The sequence below is a fragment of the Podarcis tiliguerta genome (assembly GCF_965153285.1).
Source record: "Podarcis tiliguerta genome assembly, chromosome: 7".
NCBI lineage: Eukaryota > Metazoa > Chordata > Lepidosauria > Squamata > Lacertidae > Podarcis > Podarcis tiliguerta.
The window spans coordinates 26,725,969-26,742,907 of NC_139540.1; the positions used below are offsets into that span (position 1 = coordinate 26,725,969).

A 16,939-nucleotide genomic window follows, 5' to 3' on the forward strand; every position below is an offset into this window, starting at 1 on the left:
TTTTCCCTTCTTTTTAGGAGGGAAAAGGGAGTCTTATAGAGCAAAAAATACGGTACTTTGTAAGTCCCTGTTATTGATTGGTGACACATTCGAATTTTCCACTAAGCATGTTATGTCTAGATTTTGTGTTTTTCAAGATGTCTAAATTTATTAACCTGTAACTAAAATGGTTTTTTTTTCTGCTTTAGCAGCAAGTCTGTTTTGAAATAAGTTGATCTAAAGTCAGTTCTGTCATCATGCCTCTTATATTTGAATTAGAACTGCCACTAATAGCTGGAAAGAGGATTCCATCTTTTTAATCAGATCAAGCCATTATAGTGAAACTACTTTAGCCACCTCTACATAAAATCTGTAGAATAGTGAACTAGAAACAGTATTGAGGATGAACAGTATTGAGGATGCTGTTCTTGGTGTTGAGCCTAACTCAAACTGACGCTTAAGCAGGTGTAAAAGAAAGTCTTCCCTCATTCCTGGGTGAAAATAGGCCATTTGGAGGTACTATACTGTGTGGGGAAAAGTGCTGATCATTGCCTCAGTTCTGAGAGACCTGTATGTCCAATTTCAGAAACTGTTTCTACACTACAGATGTGGGGGATTCTTGAACTAGTACACGCATGGATGGGAAATACTATGTTCTGTAAAAAAAGAAGCAAATTACATGCAACCATGACACATTTTGAGTTGGATAACCTTTAAATGCTCTGTTAAAAGAAGTAAATGGAATAACCTTCATTACCAGAGACATGTAGTTTTCCTTTCACAATTCTTTGACCTAGGGAGTTTAAAGATGTCATGTCCTTCTACATTAATTGGGTCTTGAGTCACACATGTGACTTCCATTATTACAATTTTTCAATTAATTATAAATTATTGCCTCCAAGGATTTAAAATAAGGGCTGTCAATTTACAAAACCAAATCCTTCTAAAAATATCAGCAGCTGACAGCTTTTCCTGCCCTAAGTTAATTTCCACTTACGTAAAAGCACTTTCATAATTTCTTGGTATCACTTCAGTCAGTAAAAAAAAATGCACAATCTAGAGGCTTATTTTGAAAATTACCACCAATTTAACAACCTGCAATCCGTATTTAATTTCATAACAAAGCACCTTTGCAAAGAGAAGCTTAACATTAGTATCTGGGTGGTTGAGAACTATCGACTTAAGAGGCTAACGAGACTCATGTAACTTGTTCAGCTGCGTCATGTGTTGCAAAACAGCACATGCTTGGTTGTTTATATTGCGTTCATTAGTGAATCTTACCCTTTTCATTCCACATGTGGTTTTATCAAAGAGCCCTGCTCTTCCTGGCAATAATAAACTGAGAACACTACAGTGAGTGCAATACCACAGACAATATTACACCAATATTATAGGGAGATTGTCATGGGCACAGCCAGGATTTATTGGGGGGGCAGGCTTTATTCCAGGGGGCAGAACCTCATTTAAGTATTTTTATTGGTTTATTTGATCTAGAAACATTTGCAAGATCCTAAAACTTTATGCACTACCAAAGGCTTAGAAGAGGAAATATTAACTGGTATAATGCTGTATTCTGGCAGAACAGCGAGCAGATAAAAGTACTCCAATGAATTAGCTTTGGGTAGTCCTTATTCTTTTGCATTTATTGAATTATTTCACAATTCTTTTCAAAGGTAGTCTGTAACAAAATACACAGCAGCAATCATTCAGATGCATAAATGCATTTGGGCTTATTGGACCATTTTTCCTTGAACATAAGACAAAAAACTACCAAATCTCCAATCTGCTTTTTAAACTGCCCAGGCTTAAAAAGTGATTTGCTGCTCAGAAAGGGATCTCTACAGAAAACAAAATGCCCCCAAACAGTGTGTGTTGCCTCTTTGGCTTACAATAACTTAACTTGTATGTGCCTCTGAGGCCTCAAAGCCTGAGGTCCAAGTGCTGGTAGGCTTTGTGTGTGTAAGAGAGAAAAGGCAGCTTAATTTTTTAAAAAAAACAAAAACCCTGAAGTTCTCCATATGCATTGGGATTTTAGTTTACTGTTCAACTCCCAAAATGGTAAACTGGCAGATTTGCAAAAAAGGAAAAGGAAATTTGAACTTAATTTTGTACAACCGTTTAGGCTCCTCGTGCAACATGAGCCCAGAAATACTATCGTATACTGCAGAGCACATCTGACTTACCGCAAATGTTTTCCCTTGACCAATAACCTTCATAGTGGTAGAGCAATCCTAGTCCCCAAAATTAAACACATTACTGTTAAATTATATTTTGATCACATTTTTTCATGTTTCCTCCATTGTGAGCAAACATAGGTTTAAAAGTTCTCTTTAATGAATCAAACCCCAACAGTTAAACAGTATGCACGGGGAGCTGACTAAGGAAACTACTGAAGACAGGCAGGTGTGATTTGTGTGTTGAAGGTGAGGGAAAACTGCTTACATGCAGAACTGACACATATACACAGGGAATGCAGCTAACAGGCAAATCCAAAGAACGTATGCTTAATACCCTTTGAAATCAAAGTTTTAGAACTTAAGGTATTCATAAGTCACATCATTTAGTAATGTGTAAGGAACCACATCCTTTTTCTTGTGGTTTTTATTGCTGCAATTCTTTTAATCAAGCTACTTTTATTTCATCATTGTTGATCTGCAGTAATGAAAACTACAGGTGTTCCCCTGTCTTTACATACGACATTGGAACATGATGTGCATGGTAAAAAGCAATTTCAAAGGGACCTAAAGGTGAGTTTAATCATCTCTGGACTGGGCTGTGTGCGTCCAATCAACACCAGTTCTGTTTGAGACCAGAGAGATCAGGCACATCTTCAATGTTGAGAATCCTGTGATGCTCAAACTGAACAAGACTTCCATGCTGAGCTGTTCTGAAAATACCTTTTACAAATAAAAGTCCTGTGACAGAGCAGGTTATTCATATAAAACACTTTGTTTCCAAGGCATTAATGTTTTTACTACAGCAGTAAATCCATTACGTGATCCCTCATAACGATGTTACATAAGCAGTACTTCATTTTACACCACTGTAGAAGAGGCTAGTGTGCTACATTTCATATGGCATGCCTGCATACTTATGACAACTGCTTCCAACTACCAACTGTGCTGCAATATCAATCTGGAGTATCATTTAACTGTTTCCGTTCGCAACTATCTTTATTTTACAGGCCATTTAAAAAGTTATAAATACTTCCCACAACAACCAAGGGTAAAATAAAGTACTTGCTGCAAATCAACTGCTGAATATTTTTTTTACTTTGTCTTAAAGAAAAGCTTCTATATTTCAACCATGGTCTAGTTTTATATAGCAAAACTATTAGTTCATGAGTAGAAACCATTTTTCTCTAGAGTGGTAAATATTTTCTCATCAGCGTACAAAACCAAATAAAATCTGCACGACTTATAATCATTTACTGTTTCTTTTAACTGGAAGCAATTCCAGTAAAAACAATTTTTGTACAGACTGGAATACTGTAGTCTCATTCTCTACAAGGCAATGAAAGTATGAAGAACACTTATGGATAACAAAAACAAGGCTACCAATGTCTAGATGTTATGGGTCAGTTATTAGCATATGCCTGTAGTTCCTTAGATGATGTCTATGGCTGTTTGGTTTAGGGAACTCCATCTCCGTCTCTTTCAGCTATGAGTTGATGCTTCTGCTTCGTGACCAAATGCCGTGTAATGCCCAGTGCCCCCCCTTTTAAAAAACGTACAAAATTGTCTCCAATCAGTGGACCTACTGCAAAAAGATTGGGTTCCTTTGTGCACTCATATGTATATGGATCAATTTCAATTGGGTTACCCTTGCACGTAATTGGTTCATTTGGGTTATGGCCTATACCCTGGCCTTGGCCCTTCAGGAAGCATAGGTTAGGATGAGAACCTATTAACACTAAGGCTACAGAGAACTTTAAGATCTTCTTCAATCCAGAGGCACTCTGCAGGACACATTTCATATCTGGCTGAAATGAAAGGACCCGATGTTCTGGAAAACTGGTATAAGCATGGTGCAAAGTATAGTCTGTGGTGACTGACTGACTGCACATCATATGGTAGACCTTATGGTATTCGGGATAAAGCTTTTTAGGCAACTGTTTGAAAATCAAACTTGGATCAGTAACCCTCCTACGGAATGCATGAATTACAGGGATGTTGTTGTTATAAGCACACAGAACTGCATCAGCGGCGGTAAGTCCACCACCTATGATCAAGACTGGGTCTGCTTTCCCACATAATATTCCTTTGTCGACAGCAGCACCAAACTCAGATATGGAATGCAGAACGAAAGGAAAGTCTTCACCTTCTACTTGGAGTCTGCCAGGAGAATCAAAAGTTCCAGTGGCAAGAACAACATTCTCAGCAAACAAACAGAATGGCACATGAGAGCCATCCGCTGCTCTCTGATAACCTCTGATTTCCCAGTTTCTCTTGATCAGTATAGTCTGTCCACCTTGCTCTTCCAGTTGCAAATGTGGCAAAACATCTTCACTCACTTCACTTTCATCTTCATGGTCCTGCTCTCGGTAAAGCCTTGAGACAGACGTTATGTATGTGTTTTCCCTGAAGTTCTTTTGAAGGCCCATGACTTTAACATAGTGCTTGTAATAGCTAGCAATTTGCTCTGGCAGAACTCTGTCACACTTTATATTTCTGAAAAAGATAAAGATCAAATCTGATTATTCACATTTAGTTTACTGTTCACATTCACCACAGGGACACCTCCTTAAACTTGTAATGTGACTGTACGGCCATATTCAGATCAGATTGCTACAGAAAGTATTTTCAGCTTTTGTATTAGATCAGTACATTTGTTCTTTCTTTTTGGCATGATTTATTTTTTGAAATGTTTTCCCTGCTTATACTGGATTTGTTTTGCCCCAACAAGCCAGGATGGTTAACCAGCATTAATGTATGCTTTGTTGTTGAGATATGAATCCTGGCTTTTTAGGGCAAAATAAACCTATGAACACGAGTTTGGACATAATGCTAAGCTATCATCTTCCTGGTTTGTTTCCCTGCTCACACAGGGGAAGAGTGAAGCAGGAGAAATGGTGGTCCTGCATCTGTGTTCAGTTCAGTATAGTATGGGTTGTTAAGCAAAGACTCTTGGCTTTCTGTTATGTGCAGATGCAGACAGTGGCTCTCAAAGCATGACGTTCCAAGCAAGACACAGACATTTGTGAGTGATGGCTCAAACTCTTTTCTGACTTTTGCATGTGCACCTGTCAATCAACCCCATATTGCAATTAAATAAAATAGTATTTACATTTCCAGGCTCTGTATTGAATGGAAGGGCTGTAGATCACATGGAATATATATAACAATATGAGGCCATATACCTGAGGTCCTACCCCAGGAACCCAAAAAAGCTGGTTTATTATTTTTACTTAGCTCTTTAAACATACAAGTCTGAAAACCACTGGCACTACAATTTAGCTATGAATGCAAGCATCAAACATATTTAAAGAATTATGTAGTAACGGAAGATTTCTCCATCCACTGACAGAAGCAATTCCCCCCCCCCCCCCAAATCAGTCATTACAAGAATGTTACAGTCCTCACCTTCGCTTGGTAGCAGTCCAGTCTTTAAATGTGTATCCAGGTAATTCCATCCAATCTCCAAAACTGATAGTCAGCATAGAACCTTCCATATTCTATGGAAAAGAAAATAATACCAGGACAAAATATTTAAAATATTGCTTAAGGTCATCTCATTCCACCTTCATTTCATAACAAGCAGAAAAAAGATCCCATGAATCATGTTCTAAAGGACCAGCCTATGTGCTATATTATCTGCTTTGCTGAAAGCTTCAACTTGGCAACTCTTCTTATTCCAGTTGTAATGTTTGGGACAGCTTGCCATGCACATCTTCAGGACAGCATGGTGTTTCAACTCCCAACATCTGCTGCTGGTATGAGAACTCCCCGAGTGATCCCGACGATCCTGACAGCAAATTACACTAGACATTACAGCTAAGGAAATAAAGTCAGGAGGAAATCTCCTACAGCTGGTAGCCTACAGCCTTTGGCTTCATTTCTAGCCTTCCATGGTCTATTTTGCCAACTATGCATCCCCACAATATTCACAAAAAAATATTACTAAAAATGCCCTCAGTTAATTGTGCAGGATGATAGTTCTTGGGGGTGGGAAGGTGATAAATGGTCTGTGCTATATTATCATTGTATTGGCCCCAAAAATCAAGTGATGTAACTTCACTCTTAGGGTGTAACTAAGTGTTGATCCTTTTAGAAACATAGATACCTCCATAAAATATAATACAAGTAGTGTAACACGTACCTAATTTTCTACAAAAGGCAGCACAAAAGTGTAAGCCTTTGGAAGTGAGAACAAAGATCATTTACAAAATAGGTATGTAGTATGTGAAGTTTTCGGGAATTCTTTACACATTGGTTTATTCATTTAAAATATTAAGACACTCCCCATGATGCAGCGCCAAAACATGAACCTCTTGAAATGGGTACATGCCACAGGACTTACAACCAATCAGGAACAGTGTGTGGTAGGTACCCATTGTTCCCATAGCCAACATGTAAGCTGAAGTTCTCTGATCAAGTGTGGTTCCAACAGCAAAATGGAAAAAGTTCTCACATGCCAAGCACCACCAGGTGGTCCTTTGCCAAGCACCATATGAGGGATATAGTGCTCTGGTTCCAGTTTCCAGTCAAGAACAGGTGGATAGTTAAATCCAAAGTCAGCATCAGGATGAAGCAGTGTGTCAAAGAGAACGGCAACAGGATTTGAAGAGCGTCCTTCTAGACCTTCAGCCAAGTACTCCAACTCCTAATGTGAGAAGACAGTTTTAAATGGCAATGTAACTTTCCCTTAGAATATAAAATATAATGTGCAGTAAAAGAGCTTTAACTCTCTACACCATGTTTCTCAGGCCTGGCTAAATATAGATATCAGATATACCAAACTTGTACTACAGTTGTTTGCTTTTATTCCTCGGTTTCCTGATCACAATGAGTGCAAACAAGCTTCATTATGTCATCTGGCTTCTCCCCACGGACTACACACTTAAACCCTTGGGAATGATTTTAATGGAATCGAGTTTGAGCTGCAATTGATACAAGAATTGATAAAGAGACTAATCATTTGGGGAAGTCCAAGTGGGCTTCATGATGCCTAAAACCATTTTCAGCAATAGCTCATCTCTGTCATATCACTCATTAGAGTGATGTATACTGAACCCCATTAGCTAAGTTCACAACCTGTGGCCTTGCAGGTGTTATTGGACTCTTGTCAGAGTTCAATTGGCATGGCCAATTGTCAGGGATGGTGGGAGATGTAGTCCAGCAACACCTGGAGGGTCACAGATCTCCCTTTTCTGGGCTCCTGCAAAAATAAATATGTTAGTCTTTAAGGTGCTACAAGTCTGTTGTTCATGGAACACAGGTATATTAATGGTTATTTGACACAATGCCTAAACACTGGACTTCTGTATTTAGATATAGTACATTTCTAATTACCAGGTTTGGTAATGAGAACTTCCTGGGAACATTTGCTGTCGGAGGCAGAGTACCAAACAATATATATTTTGGAGGCAGCTCTTATATTTTAAATACACAGGATTGTCATCAAAAAATAATTGGCATTTTGGATCCCCAAGTCCTATTTGACACTGAAAAACCTGAGAAAAGCATAATACTTTGCTTCTGCACAACAGAAATGTGAACTAATTTTTCCAAGCCAAGAGTATGCAATTGTATACTATATATGTAATGCACTTTTCTTCCAGTCCTGATATGCAATTAAATGTGTAATTTCATAAGTGGTAGCTTACCTGATCAACAATAGAAAGATGACTAGATTCTTTTAATTTATTATGTAAAATAGGATTTGGATGTTCTGTTGCAGGAGACAAATATGGCCTGTATCCAGACAGCATGTATGAGAGGCAAATTCCCGATGGTCCATTACCTAATGGTATTTTAAAAATGATATAAGATTTACTAAAGTTTAAAATTATATCTTGTAATCTGGACCAAGATAATGACCAAGATAATGACTTTAAGCCATGAAAGTCAAAGACATGCTTATCTCCCCCTCATTGCAATCAAGGAATTTAAAAGAGCTCAGCTTTTGCTATAGGATGCCTAGTATTTTTGCAGATATTCTGATCACTGAATTTCTGACTATACCAACACTGATCTGCTTACTGGTTGCTAACTTTCTGAATAGTGGCAGAAGAACTAAAAGTCCCTTGGGTCCACACATATTTAGCTAGATAATCAGACATGTAAAATAAAATTTTAATTTTACTGTTAAAGTGGAGCCAGATTACTTTTTCATTTAATGTGAAGTTTCTTGGCTTTTTGTGCTGATATACAAATTTATTTCACAATATAATATAGTTTTAATTAGTTTATAGGTAATTAGTTGTTGATAATGCAATTGCTTTGAACCTGTATTTGATTACAAATCTGTGTTACTATTTATTTTGTTACTTTTTACAAAACAAGTTTGTTGCTATTGTAAATTGAAAGAGTGTTATGGATGGGTGGGGAAGACTCTTTTGCTAGCAATAAGATACCTTGTGAAAAGGCAGAAAAACCACCTGCAGCACTTTGGAACAATATTTGCATAGCATCATGTCACCGAAACTGACCTAGGGCAGCATAGAGCCTCAGATATCGTAAAATAATAGTACTTCCTCCTTCAACAGTATAATCCAAACCACTTTCACTTCTAGGTTAACATCTAATATAAAACATCCACCATCTGTGCAGGCTAAATATTTTATTCCAATTACTGTATAACAAGAAATTTGTTTCATTGTTTCATGGTTTTAATAAGTCCCAATTACAGATATTCTCCCAGTCACCAAATATGGAGACAAAGCTATTTTGCCATTCAAAAACTGGCCTCCCAAGTTGTTTCCTCCCCGACCCGAAGTAGGAGGGGTGGCCAACTGGAAACAGAAAAACAGCTAAGGATGAAACACTCTACTCTCCCTAAAAAGTGGAGGTGCTTGAGTCCTCTCATTTTGATTACATGAGTTTCTATGTTCTTGTTGTTAGATACATTTTTAAAAGTGCTTAATTTCTGTTGAAGTGCTGTTCAGATACAAAAAGATAAAGCACAGGTAAAGGTAAAGGACCCCTGGACAGTTAAGTCCAGTCAAAGGCGACTATGAAGTTGTGGTGCTCATCTCGCTTTGAGGCCGGAGGAGCTGGCATTTGTTCGCAGACAGCTTTCCGGGTCATGTGGCCAGCATGACTAAACCGCTTCTGGCACAACGGAACACCGTGACAGAAACCAGAGCACAAGGAAACACCGTTTATCTTCCTGCCACAGGAGTACCTATTTATCTACTTGCACTGGCGTGCTTTTGAACTGCTAGACTCAAAATCAAATAGACATGATACAAAAGGAAAAAGAAATGGGGAGGGGAGAGGACAGCGAGCATTAGAACGGCTGCTCCATCACAGACATGACCAGGTTGCATTTAACGGGTATATAGGGCCCCAAAGGGCTAGATTCAGTGAAAAGGAGGTGCACTTTGGCAATTCCTATTCTACTATACAACATTATCTTTTTCCCAGTTATGGAGGAAACCATTATAGCTCTAATATTTTTCCAACAGTATCAAATCACAATATACCTGTATAATAGGATAACTAGAACTCTCAATTATATCACAACTTAATAAGCAGTCCGTGATAAGGCAAGGTTGTTAAATTAGAATTAATAAATTTCAAACACATTCAGTATTTTAGATTCTTATTCATATACTGAAATTCTGAGAATAACTCACCTATTACTACCACTGGCAAACTCAGTGGTGGGTCCACAGGTAGAGTGGCTTCTTCTAGTAAGGGCATTGTTTTAACATTTGTCCCAAAGCTGTCACCAAAATACTGCACTAAGGAATTCAAAAAGTGTCCTTCGGTTTCAGGGCTACAGTAGTTTCTATTTAAAAGGAAATAAATCAGTTCATCACTACAACACATTCTTAACAAAATAAACTTAAGTTAATATAAAGTCATTGGCCTGATGATATATAAGCAAAAGAAAGCCTGTGAGCATTTAGGAAAATTTCAGAGTTGCAAATCCACTTTTCCTTTTCTTAAACTGATACTGCTATTTTGGAATCCTGCAAGGGAAAAGTAGGGGTTTTTACCCATATATGTTTACAAAAGGACAGACGAGTGTGCATGTTGAGTGACACAGATTTCTTTTACAATAAATTGTCTGATACAATTTCTATAACTAATAATCAGAGGTAACTGGTCATACATTTAAATGTCTACGAAGCTATATTAATTTTTTGATATATTAACTAATGTGTGTGACTTGAATCCTTACTTTCTCTTCTACAGAAGGCTCCTTCTATTTGTGTTTTGAACCCAGAGGACACACCCATTGGTAGAAGGGAGGAGGTGTTTTTTGTTGACTTCCCCTTCCCCCCCACCTTCCAGATGGTTCCAGGGCACATTTTGGTGGGGCACCTGTAAGGGGAATCAGTAAAAAAATTGCCTTCTCCCTTCCACCAGAGAGAGCATCCCATGAACTGAGTGCCACTCAAAGGATCTTTGGATCAAAACCAAAATATTTATTAAGAAGTATGTATGAATTGGTTCCAAAATAGCTTCTAAGAATAAGTCATTGCATAATCTAAGTGCAATGCAAGCGCTTCCTCAAGAATTTGAATGGAAATGTACAGTTCTGCAGTTGGTTCCCTCCCTCCTCCTACAATCCAGGAATCTGCCAACTCTGACACTAATTGTATTTCCCATCAAATCCACCTCTAAGCTAATATTTAAGTAGGCACTGCTGGCTCTAGGGCTGCTTTTGCACAGTCCCACATGTCAGCCTCAAGCATTTTCCTTTCCTTGGTAAAGCTCATGTAACCTCATCCAGAATACAGTTGTCTGCCTCCCTGGAACCAAAAATCACACAGGACATTCATGCATGCAAACATACTTATATGCAGCTAAAGATACAGATTAAGCTTAGGACAAACCCTGCAGTGCCATACATGTGGCAAATTCATGGTTAAAATAATAGAAACCATGGATAATTGGAACTAATTCTATGCTTGCTGTCAACCATCAGGTCATTTAAATGGCTTAAATATGGGCACCTACGGTACTCTACTACAGAATATATCTCAATAAAGCTTAATAGGTTCCCCACATCTCTGTTGTGGCTAAAAACTAAAGGAAGCAATGTTGTTTTGCAAAACCACAATGTCTGCACGCTGACAAGTGTACCTTTTTCTCCTGTCCTCCCTTGTAATCTATGGAGTTTTACATTAAAGGCTAAAGGAAAAAAGTATTTATGGGCTTTTTAAGGACATCTGTGGACAAAAGGATGCATAACTAGATGGGCCCCAGGTCTGCTCCAGCAGGACTCTCATTCTGTTCTTACACCAGTAAAAACCAGCATCAATAACACCTTTTCTAGACTATACCAGTCTATTACAGTTACACATTCATCTTCACAGGAAATATCTTCAGATATTTAAAATACAGTATATGACATAACACAACATCTGTTTAAAAGAGTTTGTTAAATATATGGCAGTTAAGTTATGCTTGCTTATGCCAAGACAATTGGAACGATAGCACTAGCAAATATTCCAGCCAGCCACCTTACACCAAACACCACCAGAAATTACAGCAGAAACTAAAATGCAAAGGCTGCACTGTAACCCACAAAACAAATGACTGCATACCCTTTTTGGGTGGTGTCAGCTACTATAAGTAACATCTGAAAGATCCCTATGAAATTTGTCAAAAATCAGAAAACCATGATGAGGTATTCAACACGCTTTCACAGTTGACCTACTATTTACCCATCAATTTAAATTTCCAGAGATACAGGCTATGAGTTATGGGCATTGGGTAAAATTATTTATGCCTCTACGATAGTCTGGGACTTGGAAGTCTAGGATAGCCTAACTTTCTGAAGACATTCTTTTACCAGTTGACTACCAGAAAGTATCATTTTGCTCCATTCTATATCCATAAATTTAGCCTGCAACTGTAATATTTAATCAAAATCCAAGAACAGAAAGGAATTTTTCTCTTCTCTTCCACCCAACATTAAAGACATGCCTACAGAAATTCCCAGTCCATATACTGTTTAATGGAATGGTCTCAGGAACTAAAAGACTAAAGGGAAGCAGCAATGGGGATGATCAGTGCCTAAACAATGGTAGACCTGCAAAGAATCTTACCTACAACTAGCTTCATCATGGAAGAATCTCCAGAAGTGAAGTGTACCTTCGTCTCTAAAAGCTTACACCATACTGAACGTGTTAAGTTTTTTAAAGTGCCCAAAGCCTCTTTTGCTGTTTTATTCATGGAAGAAAGATAGAATACAAATATACTGTATACACGAACAAGTGAGGTAGCGTGTGTGTGTTTATATAAAGCACCCCTGGATGGTTAAGTCTAGTCAAAGGCGAGTATGGGGTTGCGGCGCTCGCCTCGCTTTCAGGCCGAGGGAGCCAGTGTTTGCCCACAGACAGCTTTCTGGGTCATGTGGCCAGCATGACTAAACACTTCTGGCACAACGGGACACCATGACGAGTGCCAGAGGGTGCGGAAACACCGTTTACCTTCCCGCCGCTGCGCTACCTATTTATCTACTTGCACTGGTGTGCTTTTGAACTGCTAGAATGGCAGGAGCTGGGACAGAGCAACGGGAGCTCATCCAGTTGTGCAGATTCGAACCACCGACCGTCTGAATGGCAAGCCCAAGAGGCTCAGTGGTTTAGACCACAGCGCCACCCACGTCCCCGTGTGTATACACACACACACACAAAAAAAAAACCCCACGTGTGCACATAAATGTCATGCGTGTTGCAGAGAGGCAATTTCCAAGCCTACCTGCTCGTCATGCAACAACATTTCAAATCACGACCCATCTTGGGCATTCAGAAATCTGCCCCCGCCGCCGCCATCATCATCTACGGAAAGGCGATGTTCCTTTTTGTGTGGCTCGTTTGGGTGGGCCTTTGCTTTGCCTCCTCCCTTCCCTCCGTCCTTAGGAGCATCATCTAGCAACACACCTTACCTTGCACACCTTCCCTTCTCCCTCCCTCCTCAGCACCACCACCCAAGTCCCCGCGCGCCTCCAGGATGCTCTTCAAAGCACCTCACCTTCTCCCTTCCTCCGCTTACAGAGTGCGCGCGCGCGCGCCCCCGGCCGACCGCGTGACCTTCCTCCTTCGCTCCTCCATCTCCTCCTCAGTGAAGTGCAGGCCAGCCGGCCGGCCGGCTGAGGAGGAGCAGCAGCAGCGGGCAGGAAGGCATCCCGCGCGGACTCCCACATCGCCGGCTCTGAGAGGAGAGGGAGGAGCCGGAAGAGAAAGGGGAGGATGGAAGGAGCCTTTTCTTTCTCTCCCCCCCCCCCGCCGTTCTCCCCCCCCCCCCTCCCTTGACCCACAAACCTATTTCCCTCGGCCGGCCTGGCGAAGAAGCGTTACCTGAAGTGACCGGCCAGGGAACACCGGCAGCACCAAACCGTCATGAGGGATTAACGGGGAGGGGGAGGGGGAAGAGAGTCGGGTCGCGTCGAGGCGGCGGGTCACCCGGCGGCAGATGGGGGATGTGGCCGTTGCTGCTGCTGCTCTTCCTCCGCCGCCTCTTGTTCTCCCTCCCGCCGCCGCCGCACTGGGGGCCGCTGTCGGCCGGGCGCCTCTCCTCCTCCTCCTCCCTCCCGCCTTCTTGCCTCACATGCGGCACTAGGCCAGTCACACGGGAGCGAGGGAGGAGCCTCCGCCTGGCACCGGCGGCGGCGGCGGAGGAAGGGGAGGGAGGCGCCTCAGCCCCCCGCCAACGCCTTCCTCGCGGTCCTCCGCGGAGGAGCCGCTACTCCGAGGGGGGGCGGGGAAAGGAGCACCGCTCTCCCCAACAACGGCCGCTGCTGCTGCTGCTTGACGGCGACACCATGTGATAAGAGATGAAAGTCGGCGGCGAGCGGGAAATGATGGGGGTTGCGCAGTAGATACGCCGCGCACATAACGAGGTCACCGAAAGTTGGGGGGGGGTGCATCGGGGTTTATCGACGCCTCGGTGGTTGCCTTAAGTGGCACAGTTTCCTTAGCTTCTGTCCCTCCCAAAATAAACTCGACCGGATGTCACCGTCTCTCTACACGCTTCTCACCCTCTTCCCCATTTCCGAACAACGTTCTCACGTGTAGCCACGCGGAGCCTGAGGGAGCCGGTGCAAATACTGCTGCTGCTATAGTTTTACAGCTGAAATGGTGGTCCTTATTATTTATGATTTTCAGTTTCATACATGTCAATAATTTTACAGTCATTTTGACATTTCAAAACTCGACTTCCCCCTCTTCGGTTTCTTAATTTCCACCCCGCATATTCCAAATTAACATTTCCTCATTTATTCATTTGCTTTAAATGTATACTCTTATAAAAACTGCAAGTTATTGCAGTAATCCTGCCAGTGTTCTTTTCTGTTTACAATTTATTTGTAAACATTCAATAAACCATTTCCATTCTATAAAAAGTTTGTTATCTTGATTTCTCATTTTTCCAGTAAGTTTCGTCATTTCTGCATATTCCATAAACTTTTTGTATCCATTCTTCTTTCACTGGGACTTTCCATTTTGGGGCAAGTAAAATTCTTGCTGCTGTAGTCACGTACATGAATAAATATATATACTGTTTGAGTAGTGCTGTCCCTATACTGTAATTCCCAAAAGGATCTTTTTAAGCACCTTTATCTCTTTCGCATTGTCCTGTGCAGGTGGATGCCTCCATGAGAGAGCACCTGGGCTTCTGGGTCCTGAATGTCCCGTGCCTGACATCTTGTGCCTCATTCCCAGCTATTAAGTGCTGGGGTGGGGGGTGGACATCAGCTGAAGTATCATTAACAGATAACAGTCAGTGCTTTTCCACTAAGTAATTTGGGTTTTCAGTGGGGCTTCGTCCCACATGTGTCAGATGATACTTAGTGGAACCTTTGAGAGAGGAAACAGCATTTAAGGTGAAGGTTGTGTTCCCCACCAACTCTCACCATTTCTGACTCCACCACTTCCTGCAGGATGTGTGGTCAAAGACACTGGGCTGCTGCGAGTTCCTCAGCTGTCTTGCACGTATTAGTGCAGAGATAATCACAAAAGTACAGAAGCTTTAACTATTCTGCCAAATGCCAAACCAATGATCAGAGAACTTCTAGAACATCCCACTGCTGGTAATGGCTCTCCCCCCCCCAATTTTAATCCTGATCTCCCTAACTTTTTTTCTTCTTGGAGCGATGCACTCACCCAATCACAAGGTGGTTGTGTAAAATTTAGCATTGATTGTGAGCTTTTTAAATAAATTGTATGCTAGGGGGGAAAAATCTGTTAGATGCACAATTATTTAGGAACCAGCACCAGTTCTTGACCAAAACTATTAACACCACCGAAGAATATCACATTTGCATCTTCCCTGGATCATCTGGATATCGGTGACAAAATAACGAACCAATTGTATTAGCATTTTACAAGCAAGAGGGTAGCCCTGCCTGTCATGGACTGGTTGGAGGCAGAAGAATGGTGGGAGGAACCAGCTGAGGAACCTCCAAGGGAAGAAGGCTCAAAGCCTAGGGAGGGTTGGTGGGATGGCAATGAGTGGTCAGAGGAAGAAGACTGGGAGAAGAAGGTGTCGGAAGCTGAAGAGGTAACTGAGCTGGGAAAGTCTTGTGTCAGAGAGAAGTCCAGAAGAAGCAGGAGAGGAGGGAGGCCAAGAGGTAGAGATAAGTCAGGCTGGTATAGAAGCTCATGTCTCCCCCTCCTGTACCATGCTCCCCTCCTCCCCCAGTCTCCTAGGACCAAGAGAGGCATGAAGTGAAAGGAGCAAAGGCACACAGGTGCAGTCTCAGATTGCTTGGGGAAAACCCTGGAGAGGAGAGGACTTAGGCAGAGTTGCTGTGCTCATTAGGCCTGGCACCCCTGTGAAGATCCTGTTTTTTTTCTCTCATAAAGAGATGACTTCACTTATTCTGATTACTGCTGGCTCACTCCTGACATCAGCTGCAGTGGCAAATAAGATAAAAAGCAAGTTAGGCAGTTGTGTGATTTTGGCAGCAGGGCAAGGAGGCCAAGGTAACCAAAATCTGTATGTTTTAGTGACCAGCATAGGAGGGTAGCTGACTGAACCACAGCTACACAGTGGAAATGGTCATAACCTGTTTTATTTAAAAAAATAAAGATTGATTGAATTAAAAGAGTTTTTACAAACCTATATTCAGGAAGATTAAATGCAAATAAGTCATGGGAATATAAATGCTTCCCTGGTGAAGAATAAATCCATTATTCTACTATCCCTTGTAGTACAGTTTATCCTTTTTTCTAAAATTCTCTGTGTATTTGATTTCCTGGCACATGTACTGGGGGATTATTAGATTCAATGTCTAATTGTTCCTTTCCCAATGCTGTAAACAGAACAGCAGTGTTTTAGTCTGCCATGCAAGTTCCTGAGGGATATGCTGTGTTCAGTGAATTCCTCTGCATTTGTTCATCTTTATATCACACGGAATATAAGCGACAAAGCGATGGGACTTAAAAGTATTAAGATTAGGGCATTAAAAAAAAACCTAAAGGGCTATGAACATTATCCATTACTGTTTTTCAGTAAAATTTGTAGCCTACTCTTTAAACACAAATGCTACCACAAATAGTCAAATACTATGGTTGATCAGTCCTAAAAAAACAGAACCTTTAACACATTTTCTTGTAAGTTTTGTTTCAAGATAATAATTTGGATTGAATGAATCCTAATGGAATCTTAATTGAGCAATTTATGAAAAACAAGGACTTACTAGTTTGCTCTTACAGCCTCCTGTTCAAGTCTAAGGGTTAATAGGGTCGTCATCACACATATTTTAGATTGGTGAATAGGGTTCAACAAGTTGGACCCATAATAAAATGTTGACACAGTAGAGTGCATCTGTGTTCAAG

The 16,939-nt window shown here is 41.0% G+C and overlaps 1 protein-coding gene across 4 annotated transcripts; it reads right to left on the reverse strand.

Annotated features, from left to right (window-relative positions):
• Positions 1 to 1,601: 1,601 nt before the first annotated feature.
• On the reverse strand, positions 1,602 to 13,838 carry OSGIN2 (oxidative stress induced growth inhibitor family member 2). Of its 4 annotated transcripts, none has more exons than XM_083451146.1 (6): positions 13,460 to 13,838; positions 9,779 to 9,933; positions 7,805 to 7,941; positions 6,610 to 6,801; positions 5,562 to 5,653; positions 1,602 to 4,649 (listed from the first exon to the last, which is right to left on the reverse strand). In XM_083451146.1, the coding sequence occupies exons 1-6, from the start codon at positions 13,501 to 13,503 to the stop codon at positions 3,611 to 3,613; spliced, it is 1,659 nt and encodes a 552-aa protein (XP_083307272.1). In that variant the 5' UTR covers positions 13,504 to 13,838; the 3' UTR covers positions 1,602 to 3,610. The 4 variants fall into 4 exon arrangements, with proteins under 4 accessions (XP_083307272.1, XP_083307273.1, XP_083307271.1 ...); XM_083451147.1 differs by lacking the exon at positions 13,460 to 13,838 and adding an exon at positions 13,134 to 13,364; XM_083451145.1 differs by lacking the exon at positions 13,460 to 13,838 and adding an exon at positions 12,861 to 13,066.
• Positions 13,839 to 16,939: the final 3,101 nt, after the last annotated feature.

Bases quoted from the DNA above. Each gene is read 5' to 3' on its own strand.
- OSGIN2 (XM_083451145.1), bottom strand. From the start codon at position 12,907: ATGCCCAAGATGGGTCGTGATTTGAAATGTTGTTGCATGACGAGCAG. The intron at 9,934-12,860 runs GTAGGCTTGGAA...CCTTTTAAATAG, and splicing joins TGTTGTTGCATGACGAGCAG to AAACTACTGTAGCCCTGAAA. The intron at 6,802-7,804 runs GTAAGCTACCAC...TTCTCACATTAG, and splicing joins ATCTTTCTATTGTTGATCAG to GAGTTGGAGTACTTGGCTGA.